The sequence below is a fragment of the Lacerta agilis genome, chromosome 5 (assembly GCF_009819535.1).
Source record: "Lacerta agilis isolate rLacAgi1 chromosome 5, rLacAgi1.pri, whole genome shotgun sequence".
NCBI classification, from domain to species: Eukaryota; Metazoa; Chordata; class Lepidosauria; order Squamata; family Lacertidae; genus Lacerta; species Lacerta agilis.
This window is the reverse complement of record NC_046316.1, coordinates 60,940,739-60,958,877: the sequence shown is the minus strand read 5'-3', so window position 1 is coordinate 60,958,877 and position 18,139 is coordinate 60,940,739. Positions and strand designations below refer to the sequence as shown.

Below are 18,139 nucleotides of genomic sequence, written 5' to 3'. Positions count from 1 at the left end.
GTTGGGGGAATATATGAGAACAAATAAATATAAAAGCCTGTGGATCCCCTAAATTACAAGTAAGGCTTGCAGAGGTTAACTTCTTGTTAACTTCTGGCCCTAAGCTAGAAATGGATGGCTCTGTTAATTTAAGTTTCTAATTTTTCCAGTCTTGAATTTAATTCATCCAGTTTCCATGTTTCTGTGATATTTTTTTAATCACATGAAAATTCACGCACATTTCTCCTAATATTTGCATTTGGACACAATTTTGCCTAGCACAAGCATTTTTATTTTTATTTTTTATTTTTATTTTCAGCAACAGAATGGACATTTGTGCATTATTTTCGTGGTTACCTGCATTTTCATATGCGTTCTTTAGATGGCAAACTGCACTGCAAAATTCAAAGGTGTGGATTCTGAAGGAGAGCTATCTTTTGGTTTGCATATCGATTCATGCATGATATGTAAATTGGGAGAGTTAATGTGAATTTCTCTTCCCCCCCCTGCCCTACTGTGCCTACTTACCTTAGCACCATCATGTAGAGAGGGTTGTGACACAGACAGGCAACCAATGCAGCAAAGGAGATGAGGAAAATAACAGGCAGCAGCAAAGAAGCACAACGGACTGGGCAGGAACCAGTCTTTGCTGAGGACTGGCCATTGCTGGTTTTGATACAGGAGCAGTTTGTGTAGATCTGGTTGGAATAGCAGAGGAGAAAGTCAGCTTCATTTCTGGGAATCCATTATGTTCAGGGAGGGACCACAAGGTTTGGTGCTGGAGCAGAGGATCTTTGCAAGCAGAAGGCCACAGGTTTCAATTCCTGACGTCTCCAATTAAAAGGCTTGGGTAGCAGGCAATGTGAAAACCATCTGCCTGGTAAGCCGCTGTCAATCGGAGCAGCAATGTGGTCCTCAGGGGAGTGTGGGAATACGCTTGTGGAAGGAAGGCAGTACTGCACTAATGTGACTGAGAATCCATACAGCGCTTTTAAAAATCAAATGTGCAACTTGAAAACTTGTGATCCAACTCCCTGAGAGCTTATGGCAGTTTTCAATACTTTGAATATGGGCACACAGGTAAATGAACAGATAAAAAAAAATACATGTGCTAATACTTGATCCAAATTGGTTCAGCCTAGGTCACAAGAACAACAACAACAACCACAAACATCATGTAGAAAAGGTTGTGACACAGGCAGGTAAGCAATGCAGCAAATGAGACGAGACAAGGAGCACAAGAGGCTTCCAACAGATGCTCATATTTTGGCTGTGTATGTGACATGCCAATGATATACTGGTGATATTATTAAGAGGGCCCTTTAGGGTGATCTTAAGTATTGGGGTGGTACATCAGGCTTCCTCTTGAAGATGTAGGACATGAGCCATTATAGGTCAAAACCTGGATTGTGTTTGGAAGACCATGGAATACCAGAGCACCTTACTAGTGGAGCAATCAAATGAACCAGTGGTCCATTTACGCACTTTGTTATCAACTTTGAATGGCAGAAGTGCTTCAGATTCTCAGACACAGCTTTCCCCAAGATGCTGCTTCATTGGGGATGTCTGGAATTGAACCTGCGGAGCATGAGTTCTCCAACACAGCTATGGATTCCCCACTAGGTCACTATTTTCAACAGGTAGGCCAACTGGAGCTGATACTAACTCAATGGCTCAGGAGCCCAAAGCAGAGGTGTCCTCTGAACTCAGTTCACATGATCTGCTCAGCCGCTCTAGCAGCACCTCTGTATGTTGAGCACTACAGTGGCACCTTGGTTTGCAACTGCTTTGGATCACAACCGTTTTAGATTACAACCACGTCAAACCCAGAAGTGCATGTCCCTTTTTTTGGATTACAACCCCTTTTTATTATTACTACCATTTTTTTTGGCGGGAGGCCCCATTGGCGAAAGCACGCCTAGGGTTACAACCTGTTTTGGTTTACAACCAGACCTCCAGAACAGATTATGGTTGTAAACCAAGGTACCACTGTATTTAGATTTGAGGCCATTAAGATGAGTGGACATTCAGTATTCCAGATCCTCTTACCAGCCCCTGGAGGTTTCCATCACTACTACGTACCTTAACCCTGGATGTGGAAGAATTACTGAATAAACCAGTACAACCAGCGTGGCAGGGAGAAAGGTACTCCACGCCATCATCTCCACAGACTGGGTGGAAGAGATAGTCTGAGCAGGAGCACATCCTGTTGCATTGAGCCTGTCCTGGGGAACTTGAAGTCCTGCCAGAAAAAGAGAGGCAAAATAAAATAAAATTAAAGAAGATGGGTGAAAGATACTTTTTTTTTTAATGCATTGGGTGATTAACCTTTGTTTTTCAGCCTGTTATTGCTGAGTTCTTGCCACTTGGAAGTCTGGCCTCGTGCCTAGGACTTACCCACCCAAGATACGTCTGAGGTTTTTCAGTGAACTTGGTCGTAATTATTACTCACACGCACATGCAGACAAAACACTCACGTACCTGGGTAGGAAAACATTTGATGCCTGGAGGAATCAACCTGAGCTGAGTCTTACCAGTAAAAAAAAAGGGGGGGGGGAAACCCCACCATTGAACACCCAAAGCAGAACAAAGACGAAAAAAGCCAGTCAAAAGAAAACGAGAATGAAAACTGGAAACATTCTAGGCGCAAAGTACGATCCAAGGTCAGTATCACATTGGATGTGTACAATATTGAGAGCTGCCATTTAGACAAACCTTGTCCACTTTGACCCCCATCAGCTCTTTGAGACCTCAATTAGAGATATTCCATAGCCCTGGAAGCCCTGAGAGTCTTTTATATGGAAGGTGACCCAGAGTCAGTCTCTTTTAATGTGCCAATCACATTTTCTACCACTCAGCTTTCCCGCTCTCTGAAATACCATGGGGAATAGAAAGAATAGAAAGGAGGATGAAATGATTCAGCGGCAATTGTTGGGGTTTATCAAAGGAAAGTGTGAAGGGGAAAAACTGCGCACCCATGATTTTAGAGTTGATGACTCAAAGTCAGGGATGGTGAATCTGTGTCCCTCCAGATGTTGCTGGACTCCAACTCCCATCATCTCTAATTACTGGTCATGCTAGTTGGGGCTGATGGGAGTTGTGGTCCAGCCATCTTTGGAGGGCCACAGGTCCCCCACCCCTGCACTAAATTCTAATTCCCTACCCCCACCCCACGGTGCTTAATGGAAAGCAGAGCATGTTACCTGTCTGGATAAATCTCTGCTATCTTCTCTGTAGAGCAACCCATGAAGAAAAGAGGGAGGCAGCACAGTGTGGAGGCGAGGAGCACACTGATGGCAAACCGTGGGATAGCTTTGAGGGAGAAAGCAAAACGCTTCATGACGAGGCCTCCAAACAGCATTCCTAGGGCAGCTGCAGGAAGGTTCACAGAACCTGCAAAAAAGGGGGGGGGACAACAGGAGACAGTGGTTCATAACTGAAAGCAACTTTATTTTTTAGCAAAAGTATGAAGTCAATCTTGCAGCTGGCATAGATCTGTACTCTATTTTGCATGGCGAGGCCAACACAGAGTCACTCCTACTGAGTCCTGGTCACTACCTCAGGGGCTGCTCCACATGCAATGGGATTCCTACAAGGGAAGCATCCTCCTTGTGAGGGTCTGCATGAATCATGCATGTAACGACTAGTTGCAATGATTTCATGTTTGTAATTCAGAAAAAGTGTGCTTGTTCTGGGTAACTAAGGTCAGCCTCCACACTAGGGGGTGAAGGGCACCTCCTGCTTCCAGCACAGCTTTGTCCCATGTTACAAGCAGGATTCAAGATAGAAGGAGTGTTTAGACTGTTTCAGAATGCTTTTGTTGCGTTCTTGTATTATGTAACTGTTTACCCACGCTACAGGACCCTCAGCTTGTTTAGAAGGGTGCTAGTTTATCCTCTCTATCTCAAAGGGTCTATCCGAGCAGAGTTCGGCTTAAACACTTAACTGAGGAAGCTGCAAGTGTGTAGTACAGTGGTACCTTGGGTTAAGAACATAATTCGTTCCGGAGGTCTGTTCTTAACCTGAAACTGTTCTTAACCTGAAGCACCACTTTAGCTAATGGGACCTCCCGCTGCCGCTGTGCTGCCAGAGCACAATTTCTGTTCTTATCCTGAAGCAAAGTTCTTAACCTGAAGCGTTATTTCTGGGTTAGCAGAGTATGTAACCTGAAGCGTATGTAACCTGAGGTACATAGATGCATACATACACAGAGAGAGAGAGAGAAAAGAAAAGGGAAGCACAGTGAGCTGATTCACAACCAGGATAGACAGAAATGCCCACAAAAACACTGTCCAACTGCAGAAGGCACCACAGCAACTTCCTTAATTAAATTATTTTTGACTCCACGACTCAAACACCCACAAACATTTAGAGCTCTGCCAAACCAAAGTCTGCCCTGACTCCTGAGTAATGTTCATTGCCTGGTGTGGTTAAAGGGCACCCATTCTTTCCATGCGTGGCCCAAGGAGTAGAGAGGCAGCCAATGATTGCCTAGTTGCCTTTGACTGCCCTACCCTGTCCTCCTCCAATCAGACTGGATTGCCAGCTGGTATGATTCCAAGAAGGACCGGCTCCAAAGCCTTGAGGAACGTAACTTGGCTATAACTTTATTCTGAGAAGGTTTGGGCTGTAATAATTAAAATTCACGATTAGTCGAGAGGCACTGCCATTCCCTCACCAATGAGGAAGTTTGCATAGGAAGAGGTGGTGCCAAACTGTTTCTCTAGGAACTTGTTGAGGAAGGTGGAGAGGCCAGCAATGACGGAGGAGAAGCTGCACTGGGCCAAAACCAGGAACATGAAGAGCGGATTGAGGAGCAGCCTCAGGAAGCCTTGGGGGAACTCTGAAGGCAAAAACAGGGGAACAAGTCAGTCACAGAGAGGGCTTCACCAGTTGCATGAGCAACAGAGAGCATGCTTTAAAACAATAACAACACTCTTACAATTTCATTTATTTAACATATTTTTATCATGCTCTTCATTCCATTTAAAATTGCCGTGCTAGTTCAAAATTGATTAGATGCAGCACAAAACACAACAATAAGCCTATAAGGGGAAAATAAAGGGAATGCTAAAACATACACATTTTAAAAATACATGGGCGTACAAAAGAGTTTCGGCCTACCACCAAAAGCACTGTGATGTAGGGTGCCAGGTGAGCATCTATAGCAGGGATGGAGAACTTGTGGCCTTCCAAATGTTGCTGGACCATGCTAGCTGGGGCTGATGGGAGTTGTGGTCTACCAGCCACAGGCTCCCCATCCCTGCTTTGTAAGGAACAGCATTCAATAGACAGGACACCGGTACCTAAGAGGCCCTTTCCTTTGTCGTCACATATCTTACCCTATCATAAATGTTAGTTACACCAAAAAGTCCCATGGAATTCTATTCCCATTGGGCCAGACTATTACGGCATGTCAAATCTGGCTTCTGTTTCTAAAGTTAGTGATGCCTTGGCTGGACTGATTTAGGTTCTTAACTAGCCTTCTGCTAAATGCTTAGGGAAGGGTTACATATCAAAAACAGACTGCGGTGGGCTTACGTTAACAATATCTTTTGTAAAAAGAGTGCTATCAATGGCTACAAATCATTATGTCCATGGGCTATGTCCCGGTCCAGAGGCTGCATGCTTCTGAAATGCCAGTTGCTGGAACATAATAATAATAATAATTTATTATTTGTACCCCGTCCATCTGTCTGAGTTTCCCCAGCCACTCTGGGCGGCTCCCAATCAAGTATTAAAACAACACAGCATTAAATATTAAAAACGTCCCTAAACAGGGCTGCCTTCAGATGTCTTTTAAAAATAGGATAGCTGCTTATTTCCTTGACATCTGGTGGAAGGGTGTTCCACAGGGTGGGTGCCACTACCAAGAAGACCCTCTCTCTGGTTCCCTGTAACCTCACTTCTCGCAATGAGGGAACTGCCAGAAGGCCCTTGGTGCTAGATCTCAGTGTCCGGGCTGAATGATGGGGGTGGAGATGCTCCTTCAGGTATAGAGGACTGAGGCCGTTAAGGGCTTTAAAGGTCAGCACCAACACTTTGAATTGCGCCCGGAAACATACTGGGAGCCAATGTAGATCTCTCAGGACCGGTGTTATGTGGTCCCAGCGGCCACTCCCAGTCTAGCTGCCGCATTCTGGATTAATTGCAGTTTCCGGGTCACCTTCAAAGGTAGCCCCACATAGAGCGCATTGCAGTAGTCCAAGCGGGAGATAACTAGAGCATGCACCACTCTGGCGAGACAGTCTGCGGGCAGGTAGGGTCTCAGCCTGCGTACCAGATGGAGCTGGTAGACATCTGCCCTGGACACAGAATTAACCTGTGCCTCCATGGACAGCTGTGAGTCCAAAATGACTCCTAGGCTGCGCACCTGGTCCTTCAGGGGCACAGTTACCCCATTCAGGACCAGGAAGTCCCCCACACCCACCCGCTCCCTGTCTCCCAAAAACAGTACTTCTGTCTTGTCAGGATTCAACCTCAATCTGTTAGCCGCCATCCATCCTACAATCGCCTCCAGGACACAGGACATTCACCGCCTTCACTGGTTCTGGTTTATAAGAGAGGTAGAGCTGTGTGTCATCTGCATACTGATGAACACCCAGCCCAAACCCCCTGATAATCTCTTCCAGTGGCTTCATATAGATATTAAAAAGCATGGGGGTGAGGACGGAACCCTGAACAACCTCATGTCCTGTTCAGGGGCTTCTCAGAAGCAGCTGACTGGCCACTGCCAAACGGGAGGCTGGACTAGGTTCTTTGATTCTTCCTTCTCGTAATATCCAGCATGGTCATATGCAGCTAAACTGATGAGCTTTGCACAAAAGCAGCAGAGGCTGCACCCAAGAAGCCTTTCAAGAGAACATCAAAATAGCAAAACCATACACAGCTGCTAGCTAAGATAAGGATACAGGTGTGGGTGCTAAGGGATCTTGTATTTCTAAACAGTTCCTTTTTTTGCATTGTAGCCTGAAAGCTGAAAGTTGGTAAGAAAAGCCTTTACTTTTGGTAAATTCTAACAGTGATCCTTCCTCTGCCTTGGCCTTCTCAATCTTCTTCAGGACGTCCACCTCAAATTCCGCCTGTTGGGACAGAAGCAAAGAGAATTTTTTGTGTGTGTGAACAGGAGGGTGATGGTTCGTTTTGTCCTCTGGAAACATGGCCCTGAGCATGCAGAGCAAGCATGAAACAGGATGCAGATCCTGGGAGCAGGCCCAGCAAAGGCAAAAGAGAAGTTATTGTGGGGTGTGTGCATGTTCTTCTTCGAGCATAACACCAACAGCAAAAAAGACTGAGGCAAGGAAGAAAAAAGAAGAAGGCAGGCGCATCTAGAAAAAAAAGCTGACCTTGCCCACAATACAAATGACATTCCACCTGCTTCCATACAGCTTTCTTTGATTTGGCTATTGCCAAGGCTGGAACTTTTACCCCCATTTTGAACATTGACTTGATGAATATGAAGGGAAGCTATGGCAGGACTTTTGCCTCTTGATTTACAAAGTGATTGGAACGCTTTAGGGGCTGCTTTTGAGCTGCTTTTTGTACCATCACCCTCTGCTTGGGGTGCCTGCTATGTCCACCTACAGAGGGGGATACTGAAAAAGCTCAGCTGGTAGACAGCATGAGAATCTTAATCTCAGGGTCAGGGGTTCGAGCCCCACATTGGGCGAAAGATTCCTGCATTGCAGGGGGTTGGACTAGATGACCCTCGTGGTCCCTTCCAACTCTACAATTCTATGATTAACTGCTCTCCTGCCATCATGAAGGGTAATAACAGAAAAGGGAAAACACACACACACACACACACACACACACACACACACACACACACAATAAAAGCCTTCATATGAGATTAAGATGAGGATGCATATTTCTCCCCTCTTACTGTATTTCAAAATAAGGAAAGGAGACAGAGCTATCCTGAATATGCAAGACAAAGACTAATACTGGGATGCTTGATAGTATTTCCAACATCTTTGTTAATGGCTTTAAACACACACACACACACACACACACACACACACACACACACGGAGGTATTTACATGCTGCCTTCCTTGCTATGGAATGGCACCCTAAACTGAGTTTTTTTCATTTCAATTTAGACACAAGGCAGGCTAGAATAAGGTAATAAACCTCTTTGCCCAAATGCACCAGCCTTGGTTGTTTTGAGGACTGCTCTCAGCATATCCCCTGTGTATATACTGTTGGCAAGACAGGCATTTAAGGTGTTATGCTTCTATCAACAGCCAGCGGCTCTGCCCAGTGGAATAATGTGATTGCAGTGTACAGATCCTACACTGGAAGTCATGCAGGCCAAACCCATGCAGGCAGGCTTTTCTTCATAGTGATTATTGTAGCACCTAAAGAGCCCAAATTAATAAATCAGAAAACTGATGTACAGAAACAGGGGACGAGACAAGAGTTCTTGCTCAAGCAAGCTGCTACCTAAGAGACAGGCAAATAGGCAAATGGTCTAAAACAGAAAAAATACAGGCCCAATACAGGACAGCCCTGCCTTCTTCATCTTCCCAGTGGGCCAAAGAGACTTCCCCTCTGGAACAACAGAGGTTCCTCAGAGGAATTTTTCCCTTGCAAGGGTTCACCAATCACTTTGGAAAAGCCCTGCCGCCTCTTGGCTGTGCCCTCAAGAGCTGCAGTTGGAAAGGGTTGCCCTTCTCCCCACCACCAGCAGAGACACTTACCCTCCCTTTGAGCATATACCGGGGGAAGAAGAAATAGGGAATGGACGTGACTACCAAGCAGCCCGAGGCAATGAGGAGTCCCAGCCACCAGGCTCCAATCCAGCGCTGGTCTCCTGGGACCAATTGCACATCCTCTGAAAAGAGAGGGAGAAATTAAAAAAGAGCTTCGTGAGTCCACTTCCTGGTATTTAGGTGGTCTGCCCTGCACTGTGTTCCCATGGAGTATGAAAGATAGCTCATTCCACCCGTGCAGGAAGGGGAACTTGTGGTCCTCCAGATGCTGCTGGACTCCAACTTCCAGCAGCCCCAGCTAGCATGGCCAATGGTCAGGGATGATGAGAGCTGTAGTCCAACAACATCCGTAGCACCACAGGTTCTCCTCCCCTGACCTAGTGCCTCAATTAATATCATTCATGTTCTTTTAGATATCACTAATCTCCAAATATCTCCAGGACTGGGGGGGTCCATCTTCCCATGTGACCAATCACCTTCAAGGGCACATCCAATATTGCTCAGGATTCCTACAAAAAGAGGCAATGTTGCCTCACCAGAGCTGTGCTCCGTTGTTGTTGTTGTTGTTGTTGTTGTTGTTGTTGTTGTTGTTGTTGTTGTTGTATTGAGTTTCTCAGTACTGAAGCTTTTTATTTTTGGCTAGAGACATTTTTTTGTAGCTACTCATATTTCAGTGCCTGGCACAACACTGATAGTTCTGCCATTTCACTAAACTGGGATAAATGAGAGGTTTACCACCTAAGGAAGCTCTGCTCTAAAAACCAGTAGCTGTAAGTTCAGGTGTAGGGAACCCGTGGCTTTCCAGATTTTGCAGAACTACAACTCCTTTCATCCTTCCCCATGTTTGCTGGGGTTGTTGGGAACAGTAGTTCAGCAACATCTAGGGGGCAACACCTGCTACAGTTCACGAGAACATGTCTGTTTAGTGAAGGCAGGCTACATTTCCCCCAATGATACTGCATTGGGAAAGTTGCTGCCACTCCAGATCACAATCTCTCTGAAGTTTGAGAAAGCACGAGGATTTGGTGAGGAACGCACAGTGGAAGAGCATCTGTGCTGTGGAAGGTGTTTCTTGGGATATGGGGTTAAAGGAAGGAGCTGGCACATCCAATTCATTTGTGCGATTACTTAGTTAATTAGAGAAACCAGCCCTCTTTCCTTTTAGACGCCTAATGCCTGCTGAAACTGCTTCCCCAGCAGTATGTGCAGACAGGGGAGCTGGAAATGTTAGCTGCCCTCTTCCTGGAAAGACTATCCTGTCCCATTGTTCCTAGGTTGGGCAGAGTTCTGCTGGCAGAGAGTCAGGCACAAGCACAGCCACTGATCCCCGTGGAGCAACCGTCTTAATGAGCCTGGCTTTCGGAATCTACGCTCTCCAGGGACTCTGGAGAAGAGACGCCGAGTCATTCCACTTTGAGAGCGGACATCCTCCAGGCAGGAGGCCTTGCTCAAAGGAGCCCACGCTTCACTGGGGTTGGCATGGAAAGTGTCTCTCCACATTGTTAACGAGTGGGAAGGAATAAACAGCCATCTCCAGCCTTTTGCTCCTCTGTCCAGACTTCCTGCCCTTCAGGATTAAAGAGTGTGCAGGCAAAAAAAAAAAAAGAGCCCACGCCCGCCAAAAACAATGGCTCAGCTTCCCTGGACGTGACTGGCCCACTCAAGACTGGGCGACATCATCAAGGGGTGACCACAAAGGGGTAATTAAAGCTGCCTGTCTACATGCAAAAGAAACCTGCTCTCATTTCCGTCCTCTCTTCTCATATATTTTCTTTATCTTGCACAGGGTATCATTCCGTTATCTCCAATTGCCTGGAAGCAATGCAGGATAATTCTTTAGCACAGAGACACGGATATAGGAAGAAAGCCTCTGTTGCACAGTGGGTGGGTGCTGGAGAGAACAGGTAGAAATAGTGATCAACCCTAAGGCAGCAATCTTCGGAGTCCAAATGCTCTTTCAAACGTACAAAGCAAATTTGCGATGCAACAGCCCTAGACCGTCATCACCCTGCCCCACTCCCACCCCAATGACAGGCAATATATGTGAAGCAAGAAATAGCACCATGGTGTAGATCGGGGGGGGGGCAAGCAAAGACGGAGAGAATGGTCTGCCTGAAGCTATTTAGCCAGATCACCTGCATTCCAGCACCATGCTCTGCCACAGAACAACAATAGTGCATGAAGTTCATTGCATGCACGGAGATAAACCCATCTAGTTTCTATAGACAGTTCCATCTACATGCCCTATGGCATCACATATTCAGGATACTTCCCTGCCAACGTGGTTATGTGATCTGTGCAAAGTGGATCTGAATCACTGCTGTGCATTGCACAAATGTCCCTGATTCAACAGCAGACACCGAATGTGATGTCTCCCTCAGGTGAGGAGCAAAGGAAGCCATTCTAGTGGATCCCCACACTGCAAAAGATCAGCCATAAGATCTGGACATCCCTGCCCTATGACTGGGGTCCTCATACCAGCTGCCTGAGTTCCTGGCTGGCCCTCAGTCACACACACACACACACACACACACACACACACACACACTCTTACTTTCCTTCAGAGTCACAGGTGTACAGGAGATAGCAAGCCAGACAGGAACATCAGGGCCACTATGTGGACAGCAGCATTGTGAAGCTGCTCAGGTGGAAGGGGCAGCACATGGAAATATGCTGCTCAGATCAGGGCCTGGCAAAAACCCAAAAGGGATGGAGCTCCCAGCTCCCAGCCCAGTCTGAGCGGCTCTATTGCTGAAGCAACAGCTCCCACCCCAGCTCTAAGCTCTGGCCTTCCTGACCAGGTAAAGTGACAGCCTTGCACACTGCAAGCTCAGTTCACTTAACAGGCCAACGACTTTGGCAACTGAACCACTACTTTGTGGTGGTGGTGCTAACATTCTTCCAATAATACCTGAAAACCTTTTGCTGCTTTAGGACTTTTGATCTGCAACTAAGAATATGTGGTGCTGTTGGTCTTTGGGTATGCAGGGAATATCAGAAAAAAATCACATTATCTCTAACTGTATGTAGTCAGGCCATGTCTTTGCCTGTCACCTAGCAACACACCAAGAATCTGCCCTCCAACAAAACCGGGAACCAGTAGCATGTTTTGTGTGGCCGTGACTCAATTTCCATAATCAAGTGGCTCAGACGATGGACCTGTGAATGTGCACGAGTCCAATACCCCCCTCAGAAAGAACAGATACTCACTCATGTCAACCCTCCCATAGTCCACAAATATCCGCAGTGCTGCAGAACCAAGCAGGTAACCAAAAGCAGGGCCAAACACCGCAATGGCAAATAGGATTGCTGAAAGAGAGAGAGAAGAGGATGAACAAGTGTGCATGAGTGACATTGCATCCATGTTTCTGATGATCTTTTTTCCTTCCTAAAGCATGTTTTAAACCACACAGTGTTTGTGGTAAATGGACGAGAAGATGAATGGTGTTGAAAATCAATCAGACAGTTAATACTACTTCTGCATTCCACACATTTTATTGAATGAAAAGCAGCTGCTACTGTTCAGACAGGATCCCAGCAACGCTCGTGAAATGAAGACTATGGTAACACATCTTTTTCAACAGCTTTCCCAACCTGCCTTGGACCACAACTCCCATCAGCCCCAGCCAGCTGATAGGAGTTGTAGTTCAAAACATCTGGAAGGCAGCAGGTTGGGGGAGGCTGCATTGCTGTTTCATCTGCCATTTATTTCAAACATATGAAAATTGTGTGGTGAAGAAACACAGAGACAGAGACGAGCAAATAAATTTTATGAGTTTTGCATAAATACAGAAAGTATGCACTTAACCAAAAATATTTTTTATTAATTTGCACAATGTTACTTTAATTTTGTGCAGAAATGCACAGAGATTAATTGTTTGATCCCATGTTAAGAGCTCTAATATATTAATAAGAATAAGAATAATATATTTTGTATTTATACCCAGCCCATCTGTCTGGGTTGCCCCAGCCACTCTGGGGCATGTATACCTTTTTCAAACAGTGCAATCCTATATATAGCTACAGAAATGACCCCCCCCCTTGAGTTCAATGGGACTTACTCCCAGGCAAGTGCATTTAGCAGTCCTCCCCAACCTGGTGCTCTTCAGATGTTGCTGGACTACAACTCCCATCAGCCTTGACCATCGGCTGTGGCCGATGGGAGTTGCAGTGCAAAACATTTGGACGGCGCCAGGTTGGGGAAGACTGGCGTATAGGATAGCCATCAAAAACCTTGAGGGCGACCCACCAGAGAGATGAGTCGTGGAGCTATACTTTAGTGAGAAAGTATCGACAATGGGAAGGTTCAAAGCTTCCTGTTCCAACCACCAAAGTTTTTAAAGAATTTAGCAGAAGATACCAATGTTTTCATTATAGTTTCCTCCCAGTGCTCTTTTGGAAAAATGAAAGCTTAGATTTTTCATTATTTTGCAGATGCTGCCATATTCTACTGATATGTGTTTTCTCTGGAAATTGTATTCAAGCATGGGTGTTGTGTTTTTTAAAGATTCTGATCACTATAGCCCAATAAAGACCAGAGGACAACGTCTGTTGGATGTTAGGCTACTGGTACTTAGAATCATAGAACTGTAGAGTTGGAAGGGAACTAAATGGTCATTTAGTCCAACCTGCTCCATTGCAGGAATCACAGCTAAAGAATCAATGACAGATGGCCATCCAATCTATGTTTAGAAACCTCCAATGAAGGAAGTCTCACAGAAGTCAATTACAGCCTAATCACAAACAGAATTGCTGCTAAAGTCCAAAAGCACAGTTCAAATTCAATATTGATGTGATGTGATAGCAGAGCTTGCAGGGAAGGGTTGCCCTTGGCTATAGGTCAACAAAACAGTGCAGTAATGATTACGTACCTCAGAGCAACAATGAGCTATTTTTTTACTTTATTAACACAAAGCTCCATTAAAGCCAATTGAAGTCACCTGCCAGACAGCTAAAAATGTTATGCACTCAGGGTTGAGGAAAAACTGCCTTCAGAAAGGTTATCATTCTTTGAGGAGTGGGTGGTAAAGGAATATTTGACTTTGTCATTTCCAAAACTAATAAAGCTTTACTTCAAATAATTAGGGAGAAGAAATAGGAAGAAGAGTTAGATCACACAGTACACCACACATTTAAAACACTCTTATACCACTTTAACAGTTGCAAAGAATCCTGGGAACTGTAGTCTGTTAAGGGTGCTGACTGCACAGAGTTGCAATTCCCAGCACTCTTAAAAAGCTATTGTTCCCAGGATTCTCTGGTTGTTAAATTGGCTTTACATGTTTGGTGTGGATATTACCCTGGTTTTATGAACACTACAGTCTGATGGGGGAAACAGGAGACAGCAGCTGCTGTTGTAGGAGGCACCACAAATTAGTGGGACAGAGGATGCTTCTTGTAAGAAGGCCCAAAGTTCAGTCCTTGCAATATCCAGTTCAGAGACAACCAGGGGAGCTGGGCTAGATGGACCAATAGCCTGACACAATATACAGCAAAGTCTTATGCTCACAAGACTGTTATTTATCAGCTGATCATTCTGGGAGGAAAGGGCCACAGATAATCTGGGTGTTCCAGCTCTCAAACAATTTCCAGGAAGCACATTCATGTCACCAGTTGTCTGATAACATCAGGGACAGGGAGCCTGGCTGGAAGACAACTTCCAGCATCCATGGTCATTAGCTATGACAGGGCTTGGAGTCCAACTACATCTGGAGAGCCACAAATTCCCCATCCCTGGATTACAGGGCCAATTCACGAGGCAAAGTTGACCAAACAACAGCTAGCCCAGTGGCCCAAATTGTCGAGTGCTGATAGTGTTGATTCATTGCCTACCAATAAGACTGAGCTTTGCGGTTTCATTTCAACCATCTTTTATGGCTAGCTTTTTAATCATCATACTTATTATGTTTTTCCCCCCCTTCTGCACCAGAAAGGAACATTATCTGCTAATTAGATTCTCTTTTCATATCTACAAAGACAGATGGGAAACTCGTTATCAGAAAACGCCCCTGATATCTACAGTACTTGGTGCCTGCAAACCTCCATGACCCTTTCCTTTTCCTATAATAAGTACTCTTGCAATACCTTTGAACGGCCAACACCAACAAAACCAATAAAAAAAATCAAAAAAAAAATCATTTGCATTCTGGAACTGAAGGAAGCACTTTTTCCTTCACCTTGCATTTCAGATTTCTTCTTGGCCTAGTTTTACATAACAGCAGGAGGTGACTAGCCCAGGTCTTGGGCTTCTCTCCACACCGGAGGATTAGATAAATTCAGGGAGGAGACAGCTATCAATGGCTAGTTGGAGGCAGCAATACTTCTGAATACCTGTTGCTGGAAACCACAAGAAGGGAGAGTGTGCTCTTGTGCTCAGGCCCTGCTTTTGGGTTTCCCACAGGCATCTGGTTGGCCACTGTGAGAACAGTATGCTGGATTAGATGGGCCATTGGCCTGATCCAGCAAGCTATTGTTTTGTTCTTATGGAGATATTCAGAATTCTATTGTGGGATGGGAGAGTTTCCTTTCTAAAAGCAACTATGAACACATTTGGATCCCAAAGAGTAGAATTTCGCTGCCAAATCTGAGTGTTTTTTGGATTAATAATAATAATAATAATTGCATTTATAGCCCACTGAGTGGAGATTTAAACCCTGGTTTCCCAGGTCCTAGTGTGAAACTCCAACTACTCTACCACACTGGCTTCTCTGAGTTGCAGGCCAGTCCTCTGCACCAGTGGCAACAGGATACTGCATCAAACATTAAGAGCTGCAAGCACCAGCGGAGGGCTTTGTCCGCCTGGCTCTGGTACTGGAAGCTGGCCCCACTCTTGGCAGAGGAGCAGGAGCAGTCCAAACTGGCTGTGCCAGCCAAGAACCTCTTCAGGACTGGGAAGCTGCTAGCGTCTTGGACAGTCCCCAACAGTTGTTAGAGGGGCCTCTGACTTGGGGGTGGGGGGGTGGGGTTATGATAATGCTAGAAAGAAGCTGGAGGAACAAAGAAACTAAAATGAAACTAAAATGGGGTAGAAAGCTGGGTTCCCCCCCCTACAAATACTACCCTTTAAATCAATGGTTTAAGATCTATGATAGGAAGGAGGTTGGGAGGTGGTGGTGGTAATTTCTCACTCCACGCAAATAATAATAATAATAATAATAGTAATAATAATAGTAATAATAATAGTAATAATAATAATAATAATAACACTACAGTTTTCATGCACAGAAGGGCACCCCTAAGTCACTCCAACAGCATCACATTGAGAGGAGAAAGGGAAAAAAACTGGCATTCTCAACATAGCCATAAACAGCAGATTCCCTACTCCGCCTGCTGCAAAGACATGGATAGCATGGCAATGTAAGCTGGATGTTAAGGTGGAACCCTGGTACAGTAAGTACACCTTCCCAGGGAAAGGGCTTACCTATATACAAGGGAGAGTTGTTTGGCTCAGCAAAGTCATCCACATAGGAGATCCCAAAAGGCTGGATGGGGACTGTCCCAATTCCTGCCAATAGCTGTGCAACTACCATTATTGCCCACATGGTGCTGTCCTCGGCCTGGATGCTCACGTTGGTGCTTGGACACACAAATTCGTTGTTGTTGCAGAGCTCGGTTCTGGCGCTTGCGTTCTTGTTACCTGCATCTTGGAACAAAATGATGGGGGGGGGGAATTAATAGGAAAAACCAACCAACCAACCAACCAAACAAACAAACAAACAAACAGTGTGGGAACTCCCAGGTCACTGTACCCAAGTCTGATCTAAAGTCTGGTGCTAGAAACATAATTTGTCATTGTGAAAGAAAAAGAAGCAGCAAAGCAAAGCATCTCAGTTTGAGAATCACTTTGCAGGGATGTTGCCTGTGCATGTTCACATGTTGCCTGCAGGTCTAGCTTAGGTCAAATGGGGAGCAGTACAGATGGGGACAATCAAGATACCGCACCAGTTTCTAAGCACCTTTAGGGCCCAAATGACTAAAAGTGAACATGAACACAGGAAAAACCCTCCTGGATCAGACCAAAAGTCCATCATAGTGCAGCATCCTGTTCTCACGTTGGCCAACCAGACCATAGAATCATAGAATCATAGAGTTGGAAGAGACCACAAGGGCCATCCAATCCAACCCCCTGCCAAGCAGGAAACACCATCAAAGCATTCCTGACAGACGCATATAGGAAGTCCACAAACAGGATTGAGTGCAACAACACCGTCCCTTCTTGTGATTCCCTGCAACTCATATTCAGAACATAGCCTAGGGGACATTAGATCCATGGCTGGCCTACAGACAGGTCCATGCACACGCATGCAAAGCACTTCCACATGCATTTGGAGAGGGAGTTGAATTTCCTTTCTTGCACCAACCTTGGAGGGGGCACCTTTTGGGACAGCCACTGGAAGGGGAAGGCTGAAAGACCTGTATAACATCTGCATTGATTGCCGAAGGTGTCAGGTTCAATCTCTGGCATCTCCAGGTAAGGCTGGGAGAGAAAGCCTGCCTGAAACCCTGGAGAGCATCTGTCAGTCAGTGTGTAGGTCAGGCATAGGCAAACCTGGCCCTCTGGATGTTTTGGGACTACAATTCCCATCATCCCTGACCACTGGTCCTGTTAGGGATCATGGGAGTTGTAATCCCAAAACATCTGGAGGGCTGAGTTTGCCTATGCCTGGTGTAGGTAATATTCTGCTAGATAGACCAAGGGTCGGATGTGCTTTAAGGCAGCTTCCTATGTTCCTATGCAAAAGCTCATGCAGAGGCCCATGTGTGGTCCTTTGTACCTGGCCCATGTCTTTTGTATACAGCACCTTACAGGTTGTGGCAATAGCAACGGAACTCTTTTAAGTGAAATGCATCCTTAGGCTTCCTTAACAACCCCTCATTCCTGGATTCGGAAGACCTGCCAGAACTGTAAAACTTCCTCAATATAATTAGCAGCTGTCATCACCTTTTTTTTCTTTTAAGGTATTACCACAACACTGTTTACAGGGATAAGTTCAGAAAGAGCTTTGAACAAACCTATATCAGTGTATTTTTTGGGGGGGGGGGAGAAAACATCAGAGGCCAACTGGATAATTACTGAAGGAGGAATAAGGGTGGTTTGTCCAGGACTCCTATGTGCTTTCAAATTACCCATTAGCTTTCATGGTGAACAAGCTGTTCATGGGGGAGCAAGGAAACCAATTCCAATCTATTAATCAGAGTACTTGAAGTGCCTTTTAGAGTGAAGAAAACAATGCTTAAATATCCGGAGGCGTCTAGGAACCCACATCCAATGCAAAATTAAAACAAATGCTGTGTCCTTGCCACACATGTCAGTTCTCATACATCTTGTGCCTCGTTATTTGTTCGTTTTTTTTACAACTGTTCCACTATTCCCGTCAAGCCAGAGCACTTAATGAGTGGCCCAGAAGACTTGTGGTACTTTGATCATATAAAAGAGCTGAAACA

At 45.4% G+C, this 18,139-nt stretch overlaps 1 protein-coding gene across 2 annotated transcripts in view; it reads right to left on the bottom strand.

Annotated features, from left to right (window-relative positions):
* Positions 1-18,139, bottom strand: part of SLCO2A1 (solute carrier organic anion transporter family member 2A1) — a 56,689-nt gene that overhangs the window by 4,296 nt on the left and 34,254 nt on the right. The window contains exons 4-11 of one of the 2 annotated variants that reach the window (XM_033150141.1): positions 16,116-16,337; positions 11,906-12,004; positions 8,684-8,817; positions 6,983-7,064; positions 4,658-4,822; positions 3,183-3,372; positions 2,062-2,221; positions 508-677 (exon numbers count right to left, since the gene is read on the bottom strand). In XM_033150141.1, the coding sequence (XP_033006032.1) occupies positions 508-677; positions 2,062-2,221; positions 3,183-3,372; positions 4,658-4,822; positions 6,983-7,064; positions 8,684-8,817; positions 11,906-12,004; positions 16,116-16,337 (1,222 nt within the window). The remainder of the gene's footprint in view (positions 1-507; positions 678-2,061; positions 2,222-3,182; positions 3,373-4,657; positions 4,823-6,982; positions 7,065-8,683; positions 8,818-11,905; positions 12,005-16,115; positions 16,338-18,139) is intronic. The other variant, XM_033150142.1, reaches the window with a different exon arrangement.